Source organism: Oryza brachyantha, chromosome 2, assembly GCF_000231095.2.
Source record: "Oryza brachyantha chromosome 2, ObraRS2, whole genome shotgun sequence".
Classification (NCBI taxonomy): Eukaryota; Viridiplantae; Streptophyta; class Magnoliopsida; order Poales; family Poaceae; genus Oryza; species Oryza brachyantha.
This window is the reverse complement of record NC_023164.2, coordinates 17,023,461-17,046,548: the sequence shown is the minus strand read 5'-3', so window position 1 is coordinate 17,046,548 and position 23,088 is coordinate 17,023,461. Positions and strand designations below refer to the sequence as shown.

The 23,088-nt window shown below is 42.7% G+C and overlaps 3 protein-coding genes across 3 annotated transcripts; 2 read left to right on the top strand and 1 right to left on the bottom strand.

The window, feature by feature from the left end:
• The first annotated feature begins 1,096 nt into the window (after positions 1 to 1,096).
• Positions 1,097 to 5,717, top strand: LOC102712963. The gene is made up of 9 exons (XM_006647377.3): positions 1,097 to 1,359; positions 1,472 to 1,699; positions 2,202 to 2,323; positions 2,563 to 2,623; positions 3,192 to 3,332; positions 3,778 to 3,885; positions 4,256 to 4,484; positions 4,814 to 5,059; positions 5,247 to 5,717. The coding sequence occupies exons 1-9, from the start codon at positions 1,216 to 1,218 to the stop codon at positions 5,327 to 5,329; spliced, it is 1,362 nt and encodes a 453-aa protein (XP_006647440.2). The 5' UTR covers positions 1,097 to 1,215; the 3' UTR covers positions 5,330 to 5,717.
• On the top strand, positions 5,449 to 7,234 carry LOC102718905 (2-oxoglutarate-dependent dioxygenase DAO-like). The gene is made up of 4 exons (XM_015833706.2): positions 5,449 to 5,473; positions 6,014 to 6,344; positions 6,458 to 6,773; positions 6,860 to 7,234. The coding sequence occupies exons 1-4, from the start codon at positions 5,449 to 5,451 to the stop codon at positions 7,100 to 7,102; spliced, it is 915 nt and encodes a 304-aa protein (XP_015689192.2). The 3' UTR covers positions 7,103 to 7,234.
• An 8,976-nt stretch (positions 7,235 to 16,210) lies between these two features.
• Positions 16,211 to 21,546, bottom strand: LOC102712695 (probable serine/threonine-protein kinase DDB_G0276461). The gene is made up of 8 exons (XM_006647376.3): positions 21,446 to 21,546; positions 20,024 to 20,503; positions 19,453 to 19,618; positions 19,309 to 19,359; positions 18,888 to 19,070; positions 18,662 to 18,758; positions 16,883 to 17,565; positions 16,211 to 16,792 (listed from the first exon to the last, which is right to left on the bottom strand). Exons 2-8 carry the CDS (start codon positions 20,485 to 20,487, stop codon positions 16,436 to 16,438), a joined length of 2,001 nt encoding a protein of 666 aa, XP_006647439.1. The 5' UTR covers positions 20,488 to 20,503; positions 21,446 to 21,546; the 3' UTR covers positions 16,211 to 16,435.
• Positions 21,547 to 23,088: the final 1,542 nt, after the last annotated feature.

Genomic DNA, 23,088 nt, shown 5'->3' with positions numbered 1-23,088 from the left:
AGAACAAGCGCAATGGTATTTGATAAAGCAAAGTGTATTATACTCTTTGTTCATATTGATATGGGTTCGGTGAATGAAAAATAAACATATGACGCTCATGACTTGTACCTACGGAGGCCCACAACTGCTGCTTCTATATTTTGGTCTTTGTCATCTTTCCTCTTGTTAAATGTCCTCGCTAACAGGATCCTCGTCCTTCTCAAATAAGTTTTAGGTTTTCTTGGATAAATTTTCTATGAGTTTTTAATATGTCAAGTAGAACCGTTTAATTTTTCATATGTTTATGAAGTTACCCTTGTATAGAATTTTTATTCTTATTCTATCTCCTTTATTGATGTCTCAAGTATTCGTGAGATCATCGATGATAACCTAGGTAGAATTTTTATTCTTATTCTATCTCCTTTATCGATGTCTCAAGTATTCATGAGATCATCGATGATAACCTAGGTAGGGTTGTCTATCAGGGTTGACGATGATGTAATGACAACATCAATCTTAGGGTGCAAGCATAGCATCGTTGGCTTATAGATCTGTCAGAGGACTGAAGACGATGGTTAATACATGTTTATATACTTGTACGCCGAAGTTACTCATTTTTACGTTTGTGCTCTCTGCTCCATTTCACGATGCTATAGCTGTTCATTTTATGTAGATAAATTTATGTCTTATGAAATAAGTAAATCTATTAAAAGTTCGATTAGAATCTCGCTAAGAATGTCAACTCCTTGTCTTTTGGTTTTTGATTACGCTTATAAGCCAAAGTTATGAATTTTCAAACTTAAATTTAAAGTTGATTTATTGTTACTGTTTATTTCTAGTTATGGCTTTTAATACATATAAAAAGGTTTTACTCGTAAATTATTTTTCGTTTGTAAATATGATATTTATTTTTTCTTTTAATATACCAAAAGATAACATTACGTATGAGTCAGAATTTCCACACAGTTCAGTTCCACCGTATTATTATTAAAAAAAAACAATAAGAGAACAAAACCGACCACTCTTCTCACCTCTCCAAGAAGAGCTTCTTCCTCCCGTCTCCGTCTCCGTCTCCAGTCTCCGCGCGGCACCCGCTCCCCCTCCGTTGCACCACGCGTCCCTCCCTCCTCCCTCCCTCCTACTAACCAAACGCCCAACGCCGCTCGGGATCCGACTCCTTGGAAACTGGAATATCCCCCACCCGTCCTCCTCCTCCGCCCGACCCGGCCTCCGCCAATGGCAGCCTGCCCGCGGCCGCTGCTCCCCCTCCCCCTCCCCCTCCTCCTCCTCCTCCTCCTCTCCCGCTCCCTCCGCGCCGACCGCGACGCCGTCGTGTCCAGGATCGCCTTCGGCTCCTGCGCCAACCAGAGCGCGCCCCAGGTGCTCGACGAAATGCACCCCCTTCTCGGACGTCTCGATCTCAGGTGGTAGCGCTCTATTGGGGCCGTCTGATGGGATTTTTCTTTTTTCTTTTTCGAATTGTGGTGTGCAGCCCGTGTGGGAGGCCGTCGTGGGGTTCGACCCGCAGGTGTTCATCTGGCTCGGGGACAACGTCTACGGCGACAACAAGAGGCCGTTCCGGGCGTGGGGGAAGGAGAGGACGGTGGGGCCATGGAGGAACGTGCCGCGGTTCTACCCGTCACCGGAGGACGAGCTGCGGAGGCGATACGAGATGGCCAAGGCCAAGCCAGGGTACGCCAAGCTCAGGGAGAGGGCTCAGGTGAGCTCTTGGTGTTTCTGTCAGATTCGCTGCTGCTCATTTTACGCTGCATTGTTAGATTGCTAATTTGTAATTGCCCGTTGAACCTCAGTGCCGATGTATATTATTTGTACGTAAAGCTTGTGCCCTGTTTTGCTGTGTATTGTCGCTGGTGTTTTACAAACAAAACAAGTAGGTAGAGGTAGTCATTTCTCCCATGAGTGGATGACGTTGACCATACAAGTATAGGAGAAGTATATCTAAGGGAAAATATTCTAGCTGATCTTTCAGCCGTATTGGAATTGCTAGAAAGGACCATAATCTCCAACTGATGATGAATGACACACGATTAATTTGCTCATTACTGTACTCTTTGTCATGTTTCAGACATTTTCTGTATCAGCCAATTAGCCAAACTCATGGAGATTTTTCAACATTGTATCACTTCTTGTTTCGACAATTCCATTTTTAAAACTTTAGGTGTCGGAAACACTATGTCACTACCACTCGCTAAATTTTGCAGGTCATTGGAACATGGGATGATCATGATTATGGATTGAACGATGCAGGAAAAGAGTTTAGTGGGAAAGTGATCAATCAAAGGCTTCTATTAGATTTTTTGGATGAAGCTAGAGATAGTTCACGGTATATACCTGGGAATATTTGAGCTAGTATTGAATTTTTTTAAAAAAAGTGTTTTTTTATGAAGAAATTTATTTATATTGTGGTATTCTCAATTGTGTTTATTCTTCAGATTTTTTTTTGATATTTCTTGTTCTTCTTTTACAACAGATCTGAGCATTCCTATGCAGGTTTATCGGTCTGCATACATTCTGTTGTAAACCATCAGAAATCTCATAGTGCTCTCTTCCTTGTTTCTTTAGGAGGCAACAAGCTGGTGTTTATACCTCATACATGTTTGGCCCTGAAGGAAAACGAGTAAAGGTATAGCCCATTATATCATGTGCAATTTTGCTGCCAATTTTGGTTTTCTTGGCAACCCCTTGTTCAAGCAGGGCATCCCCATGCATGAATGTATTGCTGCTCCTTTCCATATGGGGCATTTTCCCTGTTGATCTTATGATTCACAACCAAGTAATTTTCCATATCAATCTCCTAGATAACACTATGAATGCTGCACATTACAAACTGCCCTGTGCTGCAACTTCTTGTTAATCAATAGTTTTTTCTTTTGTTGTTTCAGCTCCTTAAATGGAATTCGTAACATCATTTAAGATGTGATACCATATGATATCAAGTTTTACAGCAACTTGGTACCATGTGAATACTGAATACAGATGTATATTTTTGTTTCTCGTTAATGTTTATTTTCCTTTACATACGCATTTAATGTTGGGTGAAACTATTCAGTTCAAATCAATATAATGCTGCACTACAAGAAATATATTAAGTTCCACATAAGTTGAGAAGTTTCACCCATTTGCAAAACTGGTTGAGACACTGTTACATTGTTACTTTACATTTATTAAAAGATAGTCAGGCATTACTGTAGGTAATTCTGTTGGACACCAGATATCACAGAGACCCTCTCCTAAGTGATGGAGCTATACTGGGAGATCCTCAGTGGCAATGGCTGGAGAGGGAGCTGCATGGTCCTCGATCAGAGATCACCATCATTGGATCATCAATACAAGTAAGATATTCTTCCTGGTACTAAATGAACAAAGGGTCAATTCTGGTGCTTTTTATGAGGTTTATGAAATATAATGGATCTAGAACACTGGCTAAAAATGGATCTGCCAGAGAACAATGAGTAATCATAGTGAATTCCATAAACTAACAGCATACATAAAAGAACTGCTAATGTGCTAAAACGTGTTATCTTGTCTGGGGCTTGCAAAGCTGGATGCCATCTCCTTGGACAATCTCATGGAAGATAATAGTATCCCAATTTCCAGTTAAAGTTATCTATCACTGTTACATAGATATTTTTTAATAAAATCTTCAATCTATAGTTTCTTTCAAGTGAATAATTTTAATAATGTTATTTTCACCTTTATATGTTTTATTTTGCGTTGATTCTTCATCTTGGATGTGATATAATTGTTTTAGAATAATACAATTTTCTTTCACTGCAGGTAATATCAAATCTATCTGCCACCACTGGACCTTTATTCTATGTGGAGTCATGGGCACGTTTTCCAAGGGAAAGAGAACGACTGTTTAGATTGATCGATAGCAGTAAGGTTGATTATTTTACTTTCCTGTGCAGACAAGCTATTCCTTGATTCTGATCTTTACTGAAAAATCAGTTCTCCTTTACCTGTGCCAAAGTGATATTCATTGATTTAGTAGTAGCTGGCGTACTTCCTGCATTATTTTTAGAAACAATTGTTTTTTATCACCACAGATGGCCCTTTTCTTGTAATATGTGGCACAGGCAGGTGCCTTTTTCTTGTAGTATGTTTTGAAGTTTAATGTTTAGACTTTTCCTCTTCTATATAGCTGTGTTAAATTCTCTCTTTTTTGCAGCCTATCAATAGACAATACCATCTAAAAAACTAAAATGGATATCTATCTTATGTTTTTTTTTGAACATACGGTGACTTTGTGCAGAGAAATGGAGTGTTATTTATCAGCGGTGATGTTCATTTTGGAGAAATTTCTCGCTACGACTGTGGGGCTCAATATCCATTGTATGATATTACCTCAAGTGGTCTTACCCAATCTGTCGAGAACTCTGTACCAGCAGTATTTCAACCCCTCTTTAGACTTCTGGCATTGTTGACACCAACCACTACGCGAGTCTTCAGCCCTAACTGCCGTTACAAATCATGCACATACGGCAAGCCTTCCTTTCTTTAAGACAAACGAGAATCATGTAGGATGCATATTTTAAGTATTGCCTTGCTTTTAATGACATTGTGACATGATACTACTCTATTGTAGTCGTTGGAGTAATAGGTTTGTCTGTTGATGTTGACACAATGTTCATAGTTACCATTAGCAGCTTCACCTTTTTTTGCCCTAAAAGCTACAGTTAACCATTAAATCTTATGATGAAACATATAAATATAATATTAAGAATTCTATTGTCCATCTAATTTATTTCTGTTGGATATGTGTCTCACTTATATAACTTGTCAATTGGTGTTTTGCTATTGCATCTATCAGGTCAGCCAAACTTTGGAGCAATCGAGATACATTGGGATGCAGTACCTCCCAAGATTAAACTCGATCTGAGAGATATACAGGGAAACTCTGTTGGTGACGTGGAGTTTCCCATATCTGAACTGGAGCTATCAAACACACATGACATTAAAAAACAGGGGCATTCGTATCAGCATTGCACTCTCGAAACAGAGCTTTCATGGGTAGTGCGATACCGGCTTGCTCTGTTATTCTTTGGTACAGTTGCTGGTATGCTCTTAATATCTATATCTCACCTTTTTTAGCCATTTCTTTATATCGATCTCTACTTTTTAGATATCTTTTCTTTTCTCGTGCATGACAGTTACTCTCAACAGTACCTGCTTTATGATGTTATTACAAATTATTTTTGCCAGATATAGTTTGTCTTGATATGTTACTCTTTTTTTTTATGTAGTTTCTGGGATAGCCGTGGTGTTGATAGTAATTGTCTGCTTGTCAACTACTAATATTTTCACCAAGAAATCCAAGATGGAATAACCATATAGTGCAGAGGACAGAAGCAGATATTTCAGTCTAAGTACAGTTGGAAAAGCTGAACTATACACCATCCATGGATGTTCCTTTGCCTAGAACAAACATGAGATTTCAATACCAATATGAGCCATTGCCCTGCTGTTCAATGTACGCATCACAAGCTAGATGAATGTAACTAACAATCTGCATACGTGTATAGCATGTTTAGAAACTTTTCATGTCAATTTCGCTCTTTTCTGGTGAATAGGATGATTGTTGTCTATTCCCTGACCCCTTGCATTATCTGCCCCCATGCATTCTGCTCTGTCTGCACATTGAATGTTCCTTTCCCATCATTCGTTTTGTCCGTTTAGAAAGACATATCGTCCGGTTTCAAGTCTCTTGATGTACATCATCTTTTTGGCCAAGTGGAAAACCAAAAGCGTGAAACACGTTAGCATGTCGTAACAGACATGGGATGATTGGGAGGCACAGAAGCAACCTTCACTAGCTGACCACTCGTGCTCGTCTGCATTTGGAGCACGCCGATTCGGTGCACGTCCAGAGTCCGAGTGAGACAGCGAGTGGTGCTAGCTACGGAGTAAGTGCTCGTCAAGTCGTCAGTATGCGGCGCCGATAATTCCGTTCTTTTTTCCTCCCGACAAAACTCATCTGCAAGACGCTGACATGGGACGACGCCGCGCGCAGCGGAGATCCCGGTGATCGACCTGCGGCTCGCCGGCGTGGCGCCTGAGGAGGCCGCGCGGATGCGCGACGCGGCCCGGCGCCTGGGCTGCTTCCGGGTGTCCGGCCACGGCGTGGCGAGCGCGCTCCAGGCCGACATGAGGGCCGCCGTGCGCGCGCTGTTCGACCTCCCCGACGACGCCAAGCGCCGCAATGCCGACGTCATCCACGGCAGCGGCTACATGGCGCCGAGCGCCACCAACCCGCTGTACGAGGCGTTCGGCCTCTACGACGCCGCGTCCCCCGCCGACGTCGACGCCTTCTGCTCCTGCCTCGACGCGCCGCCGCACGCCAGGTACGGTCGCCAGAGATCGGGCCGCCGCCTTCGCTGTGCTTCTTTCCTTCGCTCGCCGTGCTTCTTGCCGCGAAGTTACTGTAGTGCACGTGGTCACTCCGATTCTGCGGCAGGGAGGCAATCAGGCGCTACGCTGAGAAGACGCACGAGATGATCGTGGACATCGCGGCGAAGCTGGCGTCGAGCCTCGGCCTGGACTGCTCGTTCCAGGACTGGCCGTGCCAGTTCCGTATCAACAGGTACAACTACACTCCGGACACGGTGGGGAAGACCGGCGTGCAGATCCACACGGACTCCGGCTTCCTCACCGTGCTCCAGGAGGACGACTGCGTCGGTGGCCTCGACGTGGCGGACCCGGTCACCGGCGAGTTCTCGCCCGTCGAACCCCTGTACGGCACGTTCCTCGTCAACCTCGGCGACGTCGCCACGGTACTTACTACATTGACGTCTCTGCCCAAACTCCTACTCTTATTATCTTTGTCTGGTTTCGCGTTCTGAGTCTGGCGCGGGCGCAGGCGTGGAGCAACGGGACGCTGCACAACGTGAGGCACCGGGTGCGGTGCGTGGCGGGCATGCCGCGCATCTCGATCGCGATCTTCCTTCTGGCGCCCAGCGACGACATGGTGCGCGCGCCGGAGGCGTTCGTGAGCGCCGAGCTGCCGCGCCGGTTCAGGGATTTCAGCTACGAGGACTACCGGCGGCTCAGGCAGTCCACTAGTGAGCACGCCGGTGAGGGCCTCGCGCGCTTAGTAGCATGATGGCACATTGCTTTACGGTCATGCAGTCACTTACTGATACTACAGCTGAGCTATTGTCTTAATTATAAATGTTGAACGGATCCCTTTTTCTTTTGATGCACTGCATCAAGTAATATATGTATTTAACATATTATTTGCATTATAATTTCTCGATTAGTTATATACAGTTTAGCTCATTTTAATCTACCAAGACATGTCACGTCATATACTCACGTCGTGCGATCAAGCTCACTCAAGGGATAACTTAGCAAAGAAATTGATGAGGGAAGCAACTCTTGTGAACAAGGAATTTGTCTAGCGAATTAGATTAATTTTCTCGGTAACTAAAAATAAAGAAAAAAAGAGAGTTGGCGAGAAGAGTAGGTGGGCGAGTCCCAAGGCTTCATACAAGAGGTTCTGGACTCACTTATTGTTAGATTATATTACAGTGGAACCTCCTATATGAAAGGCCTAGCCATGAACTGGATATATAGGCTTGACCGGAGGGCATGGCAGGCGAGATCAAAGCGTTGACGAACCTAATCGTCGCAGCTTTAGAAACTCAAACTACCACAGTGTCCCCCTTCAGGTCAGAAGCTGCGTGAACGGCGTGTCACCCCCACCGTCACCGGTAACTAACGTGTTGGACCACGGATCCCCAAACACATGTGGAATCCCCTCCCTTTAAAACCCTCTCCGGAGGTAGGTCTCCCCCTAAGGGGACAAGAGGGAGAGAAACCCGGAAAGGAGGGATAGGGTCCTTCTCAGGTCAACGCAAGTCCACGTGATCACCGTACGCAACCCCCCCTGCCCCCGCCACATGGCGGCGCCACGGTGTCGAGGATGCCCAACACGCCGCATGGGGCTGCGACGACCTGTACCCGTGGACAAACCGACAACCAGCGGCGTGACTAGGTCCAGAAGAAGAAGAGGGGGGCCCCCGCCGGTGGCGAGAACTCTCTTCTTTCTTCTGACCACCGGGGCTCAGAAGCTCACCCGACCCAGGGGCGCAACACAAGAGACCTCAGCCAGGATTCCCCCAACCCCAGCCCTCCCGCAAGGCCATGTATGTGTGTGTGCCAGTGTCACTCGCCAACTCTCTGCCCTCCAATGAAGCTGGAGTTACAGGCCCGCGCTACCAGGCTTGGCGGTGCAGCCGGGGATGGCCGCGGCTTTATCGGGCGCGCATTCCGCGCTGGGAGCCGATGTGGGACTAAACACTGCTCTCACCACTCTCTCTGCACACGCAGATGAGATGGCAGCGGGGCGGATCCACCAGCGCGGCGGCGGCGGCTCTGCTTGCCTGCTTCTTCTATTCCGAAGCGTAGAATGTCTACTGCGTCGATCAAGCGTGGTGTGGCTGCTGCACGTACTGGAGATCGATTTTGGGTTTCATTTTTCAATTGAATAGATGGATTAGATTTTGCGCGGCATCTTAACGCCTGTTAATTCTAAGTTGACGGGGCTCCGGAATTTGTGATACCCGCATGAATCGATTGAAGCAATGGTAGCTGCTGCAGCTACTCGTTTAGTCGTATAGACCTCGCAACAATCTTGCCCTGTATATTGCCATTGAAATGCATGCTGAAGCATAGTGTCGGGCTCAAGAGCTTATGCGGCTGTGCCTGCTCTTTCGACGCTGCTGCATGCTGCTGCGCACTGCGTCGTCGTTTAATTGGATGGTTTGTTAAGTTGAGCGATCAAATTTTGTGCGTCATCTTAATCGACTATGCTAAGTTGACAGGGCTCGAGAATTTTACATCTGCCTGTATAATTTTTCTCGCACACGGACGACAGATTGTGAATTTGTTATACGCGCATGAATCGAAACTGAAGTATGCTAGTTGCTGTAGCTCACATAGTACCGGTGCACACAGGCACGAATGCTTTGCATGTTGTCTTATAGACCACATAACAGGCTTGCTATGTGCTGGGCAGAAGAGATAACTGAATAGTTTTATGAGTAAACTTCAATAACTTGAGCCGGCGACCTGCTTGCAGATGATGTATAGCATTGTGAGGAAACTATTCTGGACTGAGTTTTTGCCAGTAGAGGAATCATTTCCATGCTAGAAAGGACCCTAATCTCCAAATGAGGACGAACTACATTATGACACACAAAAGAGTGCTTGCTTGCTCGTATCGTTGCTCTAATACTATGACTATTTTCTTCTCTATATATTGTTCGTAGATTTTTTTTCTTGACTTTTATCCATATGTTTTTTCAACTGCTAAATGGTGCAATTCTTTTGTAAAAAAAATCTATATATAAGTTTATCATCTCACTATTTTAAATATATTTCAACTTCGTTGTAATTAATTCTATTATTTTATACCATTAAATAGCTATAACAAAAACTAAAAAAAATCTTCATCTTTATCTTAGAACGCATCCATATGTTATGTTTGGGAGAGCTTCTGAATCAGCCAAACTCACGGATAAATCTATGGCATTCCTACCGTTTTTTTTAAGAAATTACTATCACTTCTTATTCAGCATTTTAAAACTTTACGGGTCTGAAACACTGTCACTATCATCTGCTAAAGTTTGCAGGTTATTGAAACATGGGATGACCATGATTATGGATTAAATGATGCAGGAAAAGAGTTTAGTGAGGAAGTGTTCAATCAAAGCTTTCTATTAGACTTTTTGGGTGAAGCTGAGTATGCCATAATCTAAAAACTCTGTGGTATGTAACTTTGAATACTGCAGCTAATATCACTATTTTTTTAACGTTCATTTGTTGTGGAAGTCATTTATGTATACTATTTTATTGTGTCTATTCTTCTTTGTTTTGTGATTTTTCTTGTCTATTTGTTTTTTTACATCATATTTCAATATTAATGCGTAGATTTCATATGGTCTGAGTGCATACCGATTCTACACCATCAGAAATTTCATAGCGCTCTATTTCTTGTTTATGTGGGAAGCGAGAAGTCGGTTTTATACCTCATACATGTTTATCCCTGAAGGGAAACATATAAAGGTGAAGATAGTTGTATCATGTGCTCCTTGTCGGATGTATCATGCTCCTCCGGGATCTATTGAGTTATGATCCAAATTCTTTTATGCTTCCATAAAGGCCACTTCGACGGAGCGAAGCGGAGGCCTGTCGTCGGAGGCTTAGGCCGAAAAGTTCAGTGGCTATTATGCGTATATGGATCCTATCTGCTTGAACATATAGAGTGTCCATGAAAGTTGCTTTAGCAATATAGCTACAGGTGGCCCACATATGTGGACCATTCTTATTTCATTTTAAAGTTATATTTTCACATAGTAAGATATCATTCACACTAGTGGAAAATGGCTCATCTATGACGTTTTCCTTATGACGTTGTAAATTTTTGTCATTGAATGAATAATATGTATGACGGAATTTTTTGTTTCATCATAGATCATACGTGACGATGGTTCGATGCCATCATCTATGACGAAAGTTAAAATTTCGTCAAAGAACAAGAAAAGTTTTTGTCACAGCTAAGACACATGTCCACGTTGCAATATAATGCAATCTGACGTGGATCCGGTCCAAACCAAACATTTGTTTATGGGTCCCACATGTAAGACACGTGTGACATTGTATTTGTTAGGCCTAGGTGATTTTGTTGGGTCAACAAATGCATTATGTTGACCACGTGTGTTTATTGGATGTTTTGCAGCCCAAATTTATTGACCGGTCCATTTGAGAAAGCAATTTATATTTCTATCTATATATTTATTGGGCCTGCTATGCCATAGCCCATTTAGGAAGCCCATTGATGCCATAGCCCATTAAGGAAGCCAATAATACTTGACAAAAAAGGGGAGGAGGTGGGGATCGAACCGTTGCACCTGGGCATTTGCTTCAAGCACTCCACCGCTGCGCTACTACGAATTTAGTGTTCTAGATGTTAATTTAGAAGTAGTAGCTACCTGTAGCTATCATACAAAAAGCCGAACCAAAAACCGTGAGTGGCTGCTGCGTGGACGGCGTGTGGCTGGTAGGTGCCGATAGGGCATCCAGAAGGTGGCGACGGGGCAGGGGTGCTGCACGGGAAGGATCGGCCATCGGAGGCGGCGCTTGGTGGCGGCGACAGCGGGGCAGGGGGATCGGCTACAAGGGAGTGATCGGCCGGTGGTGGCGCGGCAAGGCATCCGATGGGCAGGTCAGATGCTTCCGTGCCTCCTGTTCGCATGTCGCCAACCTAGCCTCTGTTCCTCGAGACATCTGCAATAGAAATTCCCACTGAATTCGTGATCTAGCAGATTAAACCACTGAGGTCAGTAGAATGATTTGCACTCTGTTTTGTTATGCACACCACATGTTCGATTCTTTGTCTGTTTGGACCAATCAATTGATTCTTTTTTGCCATAGATGGATAGAACATGGGTACGTGGGAGACAATTCACACCTGCGTATATGGAGGGAGTTAAACAATTCATGGAATTTATTGGTCAAAGATTTGATGAACACATTCATGTACCATGCCCATGTCGTAGATGTCTTAATCATACTTCACTGCCTCAACAAGAAGTACATGACCATATACATATTTTTGGTATGTCAGCAACATACACTCGGTGGATTTATCATGAAGAATCAATTGATACAGAAGTTGTCGAGTCTATAGAACAACTGCATGAGACTACCTACCATTATGATGAGGATGTGGGTGGGTTTGAATCCGAGGATGATCACGGGGAGCCTGAGATGATAGGAGAATTATACACAGCGGCAGAGGAAGATGGTCAACCAACAAATTTTGCTAGAGTTCTTGAAGATGCGAAGCACTCACTTTGCCCAGGATCGAATCATTCAAGATTTTCCTTTCTTGTAATGCTACTCCATATCAAGTCATATTATCGAATTAGCAATATGGCTTTTACCGCTCTATTGAAGTTGTTGTCCTTAGCATTCCCTCAATGCCAATTACGAAAGTCATATGATGAGGCAAAGAAATATCTTCGTGAATTGGGCCTTGGATATAACTCAATCCATGTATGCAAGAATAATTGCATTTTGTTTCGGAAAGAGTATGCTAATATAGATTTCTGTCCAATATGCAATGAGTCTAGATGGGAAGGTGGAGTTGGCGGCAAGAAGGTTCCTTGTAAGGTTTTGAGGCATTTTCCTCTTATACCTAGGTTGAAGAGGATCTTTGCATCAAAACAAACAGCCGAGGGCACCCAATGGCACAAAATCAAACGAAAGCCGGTGGACAATGAAATGAGCCATCCAGCAGATGGGGAGGCTTGGAAGGACTTTGACAGGAAGTATCCAACTTTTGCAGAAGATGCAAGGAATTTAAGGCTTGCTATAGCTACAGATGGCTTCGATCCATTTGGAAAAGTGAGCAATGCGTATAGTATGTGGCCTGTGCTTGTTATGCCTTTGAGTCTGCCATCATGGGAATGCATTGACACATCCAACTGCATGATGTCATTACTCATCCCAGGTCCAACGTCTCCAGGGAAAGATTTTGATTTATTCTTGGAGCCTCTTATAGAAGAGTTGCTTGAACTATGGGAAGGCGTTAATACTTATGATGCATTTAGTGCAAAAAAGTTCAATCTTCGTGCCATTGTGTTGTGGTGCATACATGATTATCCGGCTTTGAGCACCTTGTCAGGGAGAACTACAAAAGGAGAACTACAAAAGTTTCTTTTCTATGGGGATATTTTTTTAATAATGGACAAAACTTGATCCTTAGTTTTAACAACGTCATCCCAGTAATAACGAAGAGATACAACTTATTCAATGAGAAATTCTATTAGTAAATCTTCACTGAAGTTGGCCGAGATGGCCACAACTTAAGATGTGGTAAAAGATTGTGACAAATTAATAATAATAAACATGCATAGATTTCATTTAACATATAAATTTAAAGTTTACAATAAACTACGGAAATGATTTATTGGAAATGATATTATTGTGTATTGTTTGTATTCTTACTAGACCTTCTTAATACCGAATACTAGCTTACTAGATTTGTTAATGATATTCTATTCTTTAATATGTTGATATGTATTTGTTGAATACTGTTCATTGGCCTAAAATAGTTCTAACCATAGGTACTTCAACCCCATAATACACTCTATGGTCCATACGGACATCACAAAACAAAACTTATAACTTTGATTTGTGCACATGTGATAAAATTAAATCGCCAAATTTTGTATTTTCTGTAAAAAAACGTTATAGAACGGAAAAGGTCCATTTTACTACCCGCAAGTATGGCGTAGGATCAAATAACTCCCCTAATCTTTAATTTGGTGTACTTAACTTCCTAGGGTCTTAAATCTAAATCACTATCCACCTTTCCAATCTTAATACAAAGAGTATTTTTTCTATCCTTGAGAAGGTACCATGAGGTACCGTTGTTTTTAATATAAAATTTGATACCGCCTAATATCTAAGATACCAAAAAAGTACTAAATTATTTTACATAGAAAATAGTTGTATCTAATGGTACCTCCTCAATGATGAAAAAATTGCCCTAATACAAATGCTTTGTTGATGTGACACATGGGTTATATGCATGTATGCTTCCTTGATCCTATTGCCACAGTGCCATCATCATGCATTCTGAACACTATGGCTCTTCTACATGTGCCCTAGCCTGCTGCTCGTAGAAGACACCATGTCAGAATCCAAACTGTCAAATCATATCGCGCGTCACATCACTAAAGCGGTTTGTATTATGTTGGAAAGGTGAATAGTGATATGTATTTAAGAGCCTAGGGGGTTAAATAGATCAAATGAAAGAGTAGGGGTTATTTGATCCTACGCCATACATGAGAGTAGTAAAATAGACTTTTTCCTTGTAAAAAAGTTGTGAAAGTAACATCAATTTGGTTTTTAGATTTTGTTAGCTAATAGTTAACTAATTATGTGCTGATGAGCTATCTCGTTTTGTGTCATATCAAGCGATGAGTAGAACGCATCATAAGATAAAATTTAAAATTATATAAGAGAAATGATAAAGAACATAACCTAAGGGAAAAAATAGATAAAGGTACTTATAAAAAGAGTTGGTAAAAAAAATAGAGTGAAGTGCACCAGCAGTCCCTAAACTTGTGTGCATGTGTCATCTAGGTCTCTGAACTCTCGAAATGCATTTTTGGCACCCTAGTAGGCGCTACCGTGGCATGGCAAGTCAGCGGATGGAGTGGGTCAGAGCCCGTTTGGACCTATATGACACCCTAGACAAGTTCGGGGACCCAAAAATACATTTTGAGAGTTTAGAGACCTACATGACATATGCACATAAGTTTAGGGACCGCTGATACACTTCACTCAAAAAATAGATGAAGGTACTTATAAAATTCTTTTCTCTCCTTTCTCGTAGACGCTACCATGGCATGCCACGTCAGCGGATGGAGCAGGTCGGAGCCCGTTTGGACCTATATGACACTCTAGACAAGTTCGGGGATCTAAAAATACATTTTGAGAGTTCAGAGACCTAAATGACACGTGCACACAAGTTTAGGGGCTGCTGGTGCATTTCACTCCAAAAAAATAGATGAAGGTACTTATAAAAAAGAGTTGGTAGTGGGGTTTAAGTGGGCGAACCCATGCACCACGAAGGTGGCTCCGCAGAGCTCAGGCGCCAAATGCATTGGGAGACTTCTTCTCTCTCCTTTCTCGTAGGCGCCACCGTGGCATGTCACGTCAGTGGATGGAGCGGGTCGGAACCCGTTTGGACCTATATGACACCCTAGACAAGTTTGAAGACCCAAAAATATATTTTAAGAGTTCAGAGACCTAAATGACATGTCTAACAAATTTAGGGACTAGTGCATTTCACTTAAAAAAATAGATAATGTACTTATAACTTATAAAAAAGAGTTGGCAGTGGGGTTTAAAGTGGGCGAACCCATGCACCACGAAGTTGGCTCCGCAGAGCTCAGACGCCAAATGCATTGGGAGACTTTCTTGCGCTCCCTAATGCCATGAAAGCCCCGGGGTCAAAGTAACCCGGCTCCGTGTTTAACCCAGGCTGCACACCTATCGGGCTCTGGGCCACAAGCCCAATTTTAACCCGCCAGCCTTTTTTTACAGGCCCGACCAACCTGGGCCAAACGCCAAGTCCCTGCTCCGTAAACACATCATCTCTCAACAACCCAGAGACCTCTTTTTGTTTGGGTCCCAACAACCCCAGCTGCTGGCACGGAGGGCCTCCTCCTCTGCTCTACACACAGGTCGCGGCCTAAAACTTAACGGCAACGCGACCCCCCCCCCCCCCTCTTTCAGGGGGGCTGCACCCATTCTCTCTCTTATTATGGGCCTCGCTTTCGTAGACCGGCCCTGGCACACACCACAGAGACGTCGGGACGAGCGAGAGAGCGAGCATTACCCCCCCAACCGGCTTTCCGCCAAAGCAGCTTTTAAACTGATGGGCGGCGGCCTGGCACACTCCCTTCCAGGGCACGCCGGCACGGCGTCCGGCTGAGGAATGAGCTGTTCGACGGAACACGACCTGGCGATTTTGCGCGCGCCATGGGCTCGAGCCCACAAACCCCAGCCACCAACTCTTTAGCCCTCCGAAGCTGGAGTTACAGGCGCGCGCGACCTTGCCCGGCCGCTGATGTGCATGTGAGATGCATATTTAAGCTGGTCTTCGTCTTGGTCGATAAGCGGTATGGTACTAATCTAGCGAATAGCTCTTGTGGAGGAGTCCTGGAGTGGTCGCCGTATCGGCTCCGTGGACTTGGAAAGCCCATGTTGCATGGGCCTCTGTCCTCTTTTTTCCGCTCAGGAAAAAAATATGGGATTTGTTGTAAACAAACAACCGATCTGCAGCTTCGGCCTCACGGCAACGCAACACCCAATTCTCCCTCGGTGGCTGCTTCTCTTCTTTGGGTAAAGTTATTAATTGGCAATGATATCATCTAGTGCAGGAATGGCACAAGTTAAGAACTAAAGTGTGGTGTGCAAAAGTGCTCATGGGAGTGCCAGAGCTGCTGTTGTCGTTTCCTCCACTGAAATATGAAAATGTAATTGGCGGTTACGTACTGTTAGGCATTGTTTGCTCTTCAATCTGCGTTGTGATTACAGTAGGTAAAACATTAAGCGTTCGATTGTCATACTCTCGTGCCACGGTGCCAGGGCGATCTGTCATCACTTGTTTTCATAATCCGCACATAAATACATACTGACGTTGTAATTAGATCATAAGATGTATTTATTGACTAGGTATTGTAACAAACGACCGCAGAACAGGAGTGTCTAGGTCGGCCTAACCAACTATAAACATGTTGAAAATAAACCAATCTTGACACCGCTACGCCAGGCAAGAACGACAGGCACCAGGATATCCTGCCAGTTTGTAATTGAGAATCAGAATAGACGATTGCCATATGGCCACGAGAAGTTAGAATCCGGCCCACCCCGATGGCTGCTCCACTTTCTTCGCTGCTCCTGAGCTGAATCTGTGGGAAGAGCTCCCCTGAGCAGTGGCTCTGTTGATCTGGGCGGCAGCGGTCCCCGATGTCCTGAAACTATCTGGCCCAAAACCCCAACCTTCTGGTGGTTGTCTTGAGTTTGTGTTCCTACCCAGGTTTTGCCCTCCATTGGCAGTATGATCAACCTTTGGTCTGACCTGAGCAGGCTGAGATTTGGGCTCAGGGAATGCCTGCCATGTTTTGGCTTCAGAGCTAGGTAATGATGAGTTGTTCGCGAGCATTCCTTGCTCAAGCTCCCACACCGTTCCTTCAATCTTCTCCTTCCGCTGCACACGATTGTAAGTCTCATGTAAGATGCTAACAGAATTAACAAATAGGCAAGTATGTTGAAACAGATATACAGACAAAGCACGAACCAGAGATCCAGATTCTGGTATTCTTGAGCTGACTTTGTTTGATGGAGGCGGTGTAGTCTCAGCAAGAGTGCGCTTCAGCTCTTGAATCTCCTGGCGCTGGGAGCGGCAGATTGCAGTCAACTTTTCATACTTGGCTGTCATCTCGGCCTTCTCTAATGATGTTTTCTTCAGCTGCTCCTTCAGATTAGACACTTCTGCTTCAAGCTCAGATTCCTTACCAGCAGCATTGGTCCCAGAATGGAGATTGTTTGCTTCAAAATCAGCGATGAAGCTGTTGAAGGGATCTTTCTCAAATTTTGGTTGTGATGGTTTAGTTTTCAAAGAACTTTGTGATTCCATGAACAAATTTGTGTTGGCCCCACTTGCAAGCCCATTGTTGGATGCAGAGTTACTCGGTGTACCACGAACAGCCTGGCCAGAACCATGCCTAACTCCAGGGGCACTGATGCTTACATCTCCCCTGCTTTGGTTATGCTTTGATGAAGGTGATGGTTTTATTGGTTCCTCATCAAACAAAGGGTTCCTATTATCTGTAACTTCAGAACCATGTGCATGCTGTGTTGCCCAAAATGCACCTAGAGGTCCATCTCCTGCCTTTGAGCTGCCATGAGATAATGAACTACTGGATTGTTCTCTTGGAGGTGGGTTCCTTCTAGGCATCACATGTGTTCTTTTATAAGCACCTAGACAAACCAAAAAAAAAAGGATGAGGCTCCAATTATGCAAAAAAGAAATATCAAACTGAATTGACGATAATAAAATAATATTTAGAATTAACAGTTGGACTAGAACAGTAAATGGCAAAAAAGGTTGAGTACAAGAATATCATAGGTCATTACATAAATGTTGCTTATCCTATAGAAAATAAATCAGTGGCAAATGTGCCACAATCATGACATCAAATAAATCATGAAGGGAGGCCAAAAGCCCCCTTGTAGGGAAAGGGATATACCAATGCATAGGACAGAACAGAATATGCTTGTTTGGCATGGGGTTAGTGGGTTACACTATCTAACACAAACATTGTACCTACCACCAGTCACAGGCCACATAAAAGAGGATTATAGAATAACCAATATAATTATAGGATAGCGACCACTATATAAAATTTACTCCTGTTGATTCCAGATAAAACAGAACTACTGTAAACTATATAGTAGTTCTCTATAGAGTTTGTAAACATTTATATGGACATTGATCAAACTTATCCTGTAAAAGGTGATCTTAAGATTATCTAGAAACAGGAACTCAAGAATGGAGGCCAAATGGAGAATCTGAATGGTAATACGTGCAGTTTCCTGCTTTATCCAAAACATATTTCTTAAGAGCCAAAATTTCTTAGTCCCATCGTCCTACTTTCCATTTCACAGAACAATTATATCATGATAAGACATTGAGCATGGAAACATTCTCTTTTCTATCTCCCAAATTCTCTCAGATTAAGTGAAGTTATTGGACATGCAAAATCATGAGCCATACTCTACAAATTAATTGAGAAAGCCTCCAGATTTATATTGGTGCTAAATATAAGAACCAGAATGGCTCCAAAATGTCAAGATAACAATAGGGGTGGCAATCCTGATCTGGAAATAATACTAATATGAGGGTTTATTTAGATAGCAACTGCATACAGCATCAGGTCTATTGTGGGTTGTGCAGTACAACTGAATGTATCGAGAAGGGCAATGAAGCATCTTTAATCAACGGAAACAAGTATAAGCATGTCAAGATTAAGAAATGAAGTGTATCATATGACAAATAGCATTTCTTTCAGCACACCTTCATCTTGCAAACACATGGAAATGGATGATGAAGCTCCATCGGGTAGGCTTTTCTGTAACTCGAGAGGCAGTAGTTCATTTACACAAAACCAGACCTGCCAAATGTACACATTCTAACATCAGCCATAGAAAGAGTACGATGTGTGATTCCTAAGGCTACATGCAGCATTCTATGACTAACCTAGCATCATGGAGATGAATGGCCAATCAATCAAAGCTCTTGCCTGCGTGATATCAGGTCTGTCATTTGGAGAGGCTTCCAGCATATCTTTGATCAGCTTTGTGACAGCGGTACTATACTTGGGTTGCTCTGGAATGCGATAATTGCCATTAAGTATCTGCAACTTGGATTCTCCATCAAATGCAGATTTGAAGTAGCATATTCTATACAGAAGGCACCCCAAGGCCTGCCAATTTTCAATTGAAAAATGTTGTAAACAAATTAGTTTGAGACTTTGAGAGTAAAGCAGTGCAAGATAAATATACAAACTTTAAAACTTAAGAATAGTGCGATCCACAAAGATGGATCTAAAAATACTAAGTAGATGTGCCTGGACATAATAATTGAAGTGGATATAGATATAGCATATAGTAGCACATGCTGTGCCACTAATTACTTAAGATTAAAAGTTTTAAACACTTTACCCAGATATCGACCTTCTCGCTAATAACTTCTCTTCTGTAAAGATCCCACATCTGGAAAAAATAAATAAAATGCATCCATGGGATCATTGAGGCTTATAAGGTTTCAAAACTATAAACTACTGCCATGGGCAACTGTTTCATTACCTCAGGGGCCCTATATGCTGGTGTTGTATGCTTCCGGATGATATCTTCCTCAATCCCCATCTCTTCTGGCTTATCAAAGCATTTATGGTTTGTTGACGTGCTTCCAAAATCACATAATTTCCATGCACCATCTAATCCAAGAAGAACATTTTCAGCTTTCAGATCCCTAAAGAATGAGAAAAGAGGCAGAATGTAAGATATCAAGATGTCTGAAGTGATAGCGATGAAGCTTTTGCTATAACTTCAGACCAGGTCCCTCATTTACACCTGATCTGGAATAACCCTAAGTATCTGTATGCATATTATGCAGCATTGTGAAAATAGCCAAGCTACAAGGTACATCCATACAGGCATTTCGCACTTCACAGCAGAACATAAATGCAGTATGCACACAGTTCGCTAAGATATCAGTAATTGCTTATTGAACCCAAGTAACCTAATCAAATATAAAACAGCATAACTACTATACAAACCTACCTTGAGATACTTGATAAAAGCACATAAACATCATATAACATTCTAACAGCAATGGAGAACTTATATTTGATAGTTTTAAATTCTTTCAACATACCTATGTGCAATTGGTGGTGACTGGCCATGCATAGCAAATACTGCGTTGCATACATCTCTGAAAATCAAAAGTGCCTTCTTCTCCTCATAATAGCCATTACCTCTGCTCTCCATTGCACTAACCAAGGATTTCTCACAGAACTCCATAACAAGTAGTGCCTCCTTTGTGCGGCCCATATCAAAAACATCATGAGCGACCAGTGTAACCACATTAGGATGCCCTTTCAGAAGGTTCATCACCTGGATCTCCTTCATGACAAGGTCAAGCAATTCTGAGTCGTTGCAGATGATGTGCTTCATTGCATACTGCTTTGATGGATGCAATGTGTCGCATGCCAGATATACACAAGAGAAGCCTCCTTGTGCAATAGCATTGCGCACTGTAATCTTAACATTACCAACATCAATGGTGCGACCTTCCAATCCGTTTTGTACTTTCCCCCCAAAGGGATTGAACCTCCACATTGTTTTCAGTGTGATCCTACGAATATAAATGGAAAACCCACTGTTTATATTTTTTACTGCACTCTTATGAATATCGGTGCAGATCAAAGAAAGAACTTTGAAGCTGCAATATGCAGCAAGTAAAAGTATATCACCTACACTAGAAGATCAAAAGAAATAGTAGCCACTTAAACAATGTGATCCAGTTCCATCACCTAGGTTCTAACACAAGTACTGTTCAGGATATCACTCATCTGAAGATTTAACATGGCAACTTCACATGGGCACATGGCACACCTAACAGTTAAGGAACTACTTCTGATAAAGGTAAAATTCAGGAAGTGATAAGCCATGTAATGGAATGAGCCGATGGCCGAAATTTTACTTTTAGCCTTCCTGAATTGGATCCCTCAGTAACAGTATTAAGAAAATACTAGCAAACAACACATAAATTACAAAATAAAAGGACTAAATTCCCTGTGATTAATTGTTTAGCACAAGTGAACCAAAATGGATGCGACTAGTCACCCACACGTAAGCCCACTAGCTGAAAGAGCCGTCCACTAAGCATTAATTCCCGAAGCATTCACAAAAATTCATAATCCTTAGCAGCGATGCGATGACCACATCTCAGTATGATCAGTCTCAGATCAGATTGAGTTTCCTCAACAGCATCAATACATGGAATTCGTGGTTCCGTTCATCCAGATTTCAACTAAACAAAGGAACAAACACTAAACAAAACGTGCCACCCCCACGCGCAGATCGCTGCGATCCCGCACGACGATCCAATCCATACCCTCCCACGCGAAATGCAGATCCGAGCCCGCCCGGCAAACCGAAGGTGCCCACACGGGACGGGCCTCGGCATCCAGGCCGCGGCTCGGTTCAGCGACCGCACGAATCCCTCCCGCGGAGAAGCTAGGCCAGGCTTCGGCAGGGAGGGGGAGGCGGAGGCGGAGGTGGGGGAGGGACGCACCTGCTAGATCGACGGCCCCCACCCAGGCGAAGAGGATCCACGTGAGGGACGATCCGCCTGGTGATGGCCGTGGAGGTGGAGGTGGAAGGAGGGAGGGAGGGAGGGAGGAAGGAATGGACGGAGGCGAGGCGAGACGTGGTGGAGTGGTGGAGGTGGAAGCGTGGGCGTGGTTGGAGCTTGCAGCCGCAGGAGGTGTGGTGTGGTGGGGTGGGGTGGCCGGGGGTGGAGGCGCGGGGCCGAGAGGATTGGAGCGTGGCGTGGGCCAGAGCTTCTTTTTGGTTGTTCTGTCTTTTTATGTTCTGTATTTTGGAGTTTGGGTTTATTTTCCAAGCACAACTGCACAAGCTATGGCGAAGGGTCGTGTCGTGGGTGGGTATTCTGTTTCAAAAATACTTTATTTTCGGGCTCAAAGACCTAAAAATTTCTAATTAGTTTGTTTTGGACGGATGATACATACTAGGGCCGTGATCGGGAGCCCAAGTAAGTTATGTTACCATCTCGTTTTCCATACATACGCTTTCCAAACTGTTAAATAGTGTATTTTTTTAAAAAAAAATTCTATAGAAAAGTTGTTTTAAAAAATCATATTAATCTATTTTATATTTTTTAATAATTAATAATTAATTAATCATATATTAATATAGTATTACTGTCAGATAACTTTATCTATCCCTGCCTCATGCCGAACGGGGCCAAGCAGTGATTTATTAGTGTGTCTACTACTGTACTCTACTCACTGTTTTACCACTAATAAATACAACTATACAAGGAGTATGGTCGTTGGAGCAGTTACCCTGGTGGTGGTCTTGAGTTCTTGGACCTGTGGTGTCCTAATTATTTTTCCGACGCTGGCAGCGTCGATCTCCTAAATTTAAGGTTATCACAAAACTTTGGAAATCTTTTATATTTAGTTAATAAAAAATAGCTAAACTCTCCTTATTCCAGATTATAAGATACTTTAGTCATACCTGCATTCATACATTAATTAATATATTTATATGTTTGTCCAAATTTATTTACAATATATCAATCTAGTGAGGGCTAAATATATTATAATGTGAACTAGATGTCATATAAAGTATTCATTCTGACATTGTAGACTTTTGAATCGAACATTCATTTTATTTAATTTTTTACAAATATATTAACTAATATATTTATATGTGCGTCTAGATTCATTTGTAATATATGAATGTAGTGAGGGCTAAAATATATTATAATGTGAACTAGATATCATATAAAGTATTTGTTCAATACCGTAGACTTTTGAATCTATATTTGATCATTTATTTATTTATTTTATTTATAAATATATAAAATTATAAATGATCTTAAAATATCATACAATGAAAGTAAATTGCAATAAAATTATTAACAATTATTTTTAGAATAAGATGGATAATCAAACATAAATTTAAAAGTTAATGGTGTCACCCAAGAAAATCCAGAGATAGTGTCGACGATTTAGATGTCGGCAATATATATGGGGTGGCTAGTGAGGCGTAAAGATCGATGGTTAAGACGAAGACACAGGTTACCCAGGTTCGGGCTCTCGACTAGCGAGATAATATCCTACTTCTACTTGGCGATTGTATTGGATTGTGGGCAGATCAACTAGAAGATAGCCGATCTAAATATGTCGT

What these genes read in the sequence shown, in the direction of transcription:
- LOC102718905 (XM_015833706.2), top strand. Translation starts at nt 5,449, where the DNA reads ATGAGCCATTGCCCTGCTGTTCAAT. An exon ending in GACGCGCCGCCGCACGCCAG is followed by an intron (nt 6,345 to 6,457) that starts GTACGGTCGCCA and finishes ATTCTGCGGCAG; the next exon opens with GGAGGCAATCAGGCGCTACG. An exon ending in ACCTCGGCGACGTCGCCACG is followed by an intron (nt 6,774 to 6,859) that starts GTACTTACTACA and finishes GCGCGGGCGCAG; the next exon opens with GCGTGGAGCAACGGGACGCT.
- LOC102712963 (XM_006647377.3), top strand. Translation starts at nt 1,216, where the DNA reads ATGGCAGCCTGCCCGCGGCCGCTGCTCCCCCTCCCCCTCCCCCTCCTC. An exon ending in CCAACCAGAGCGCGCCCCAG is followed by an intron (nt 1,360 to 1,471) that starts GTGCTCGACGAA and finishes TGTGGTGTGCAG; the next exon opens with CCCGTGTGGGAGGCCGTCGT. An exon ending in GATTGATCGATAGCAGTAAG is followed by an intron (nt 3,886 to 4,255) that starts GTTGATTATTTT and finishes GACTTTGTGCAG; the next exon opens with AGAAATGGAGTGTTATTTAT.
- LOC102712695 (XM_006647376.3), bottom strand. Translation starts at nt 20,487, where the DNA reads ATGTGGAGGTTCAATCCCTTTGGGGGGAAAGTACAAAACGGATTGGAA. An exon ending in TCACCACCAATTGCACATAG is followed by an intron (nt 19,619 to 20,023) that starts GTATGTTGAAAG and finishes CTCATTCTTTAG; the next exon opens with GGATCTGAAAGCTGAAAATG. An exon ending in GCGAGAAGGTCGATATCTGG is followed by an intron (nt 19,071 to 19,308) that starts GTAAAGTGTTTA and finishes GAAAATTGGCAG; the next exon opens with GCCTTGGGGTGCCTTCTGTA.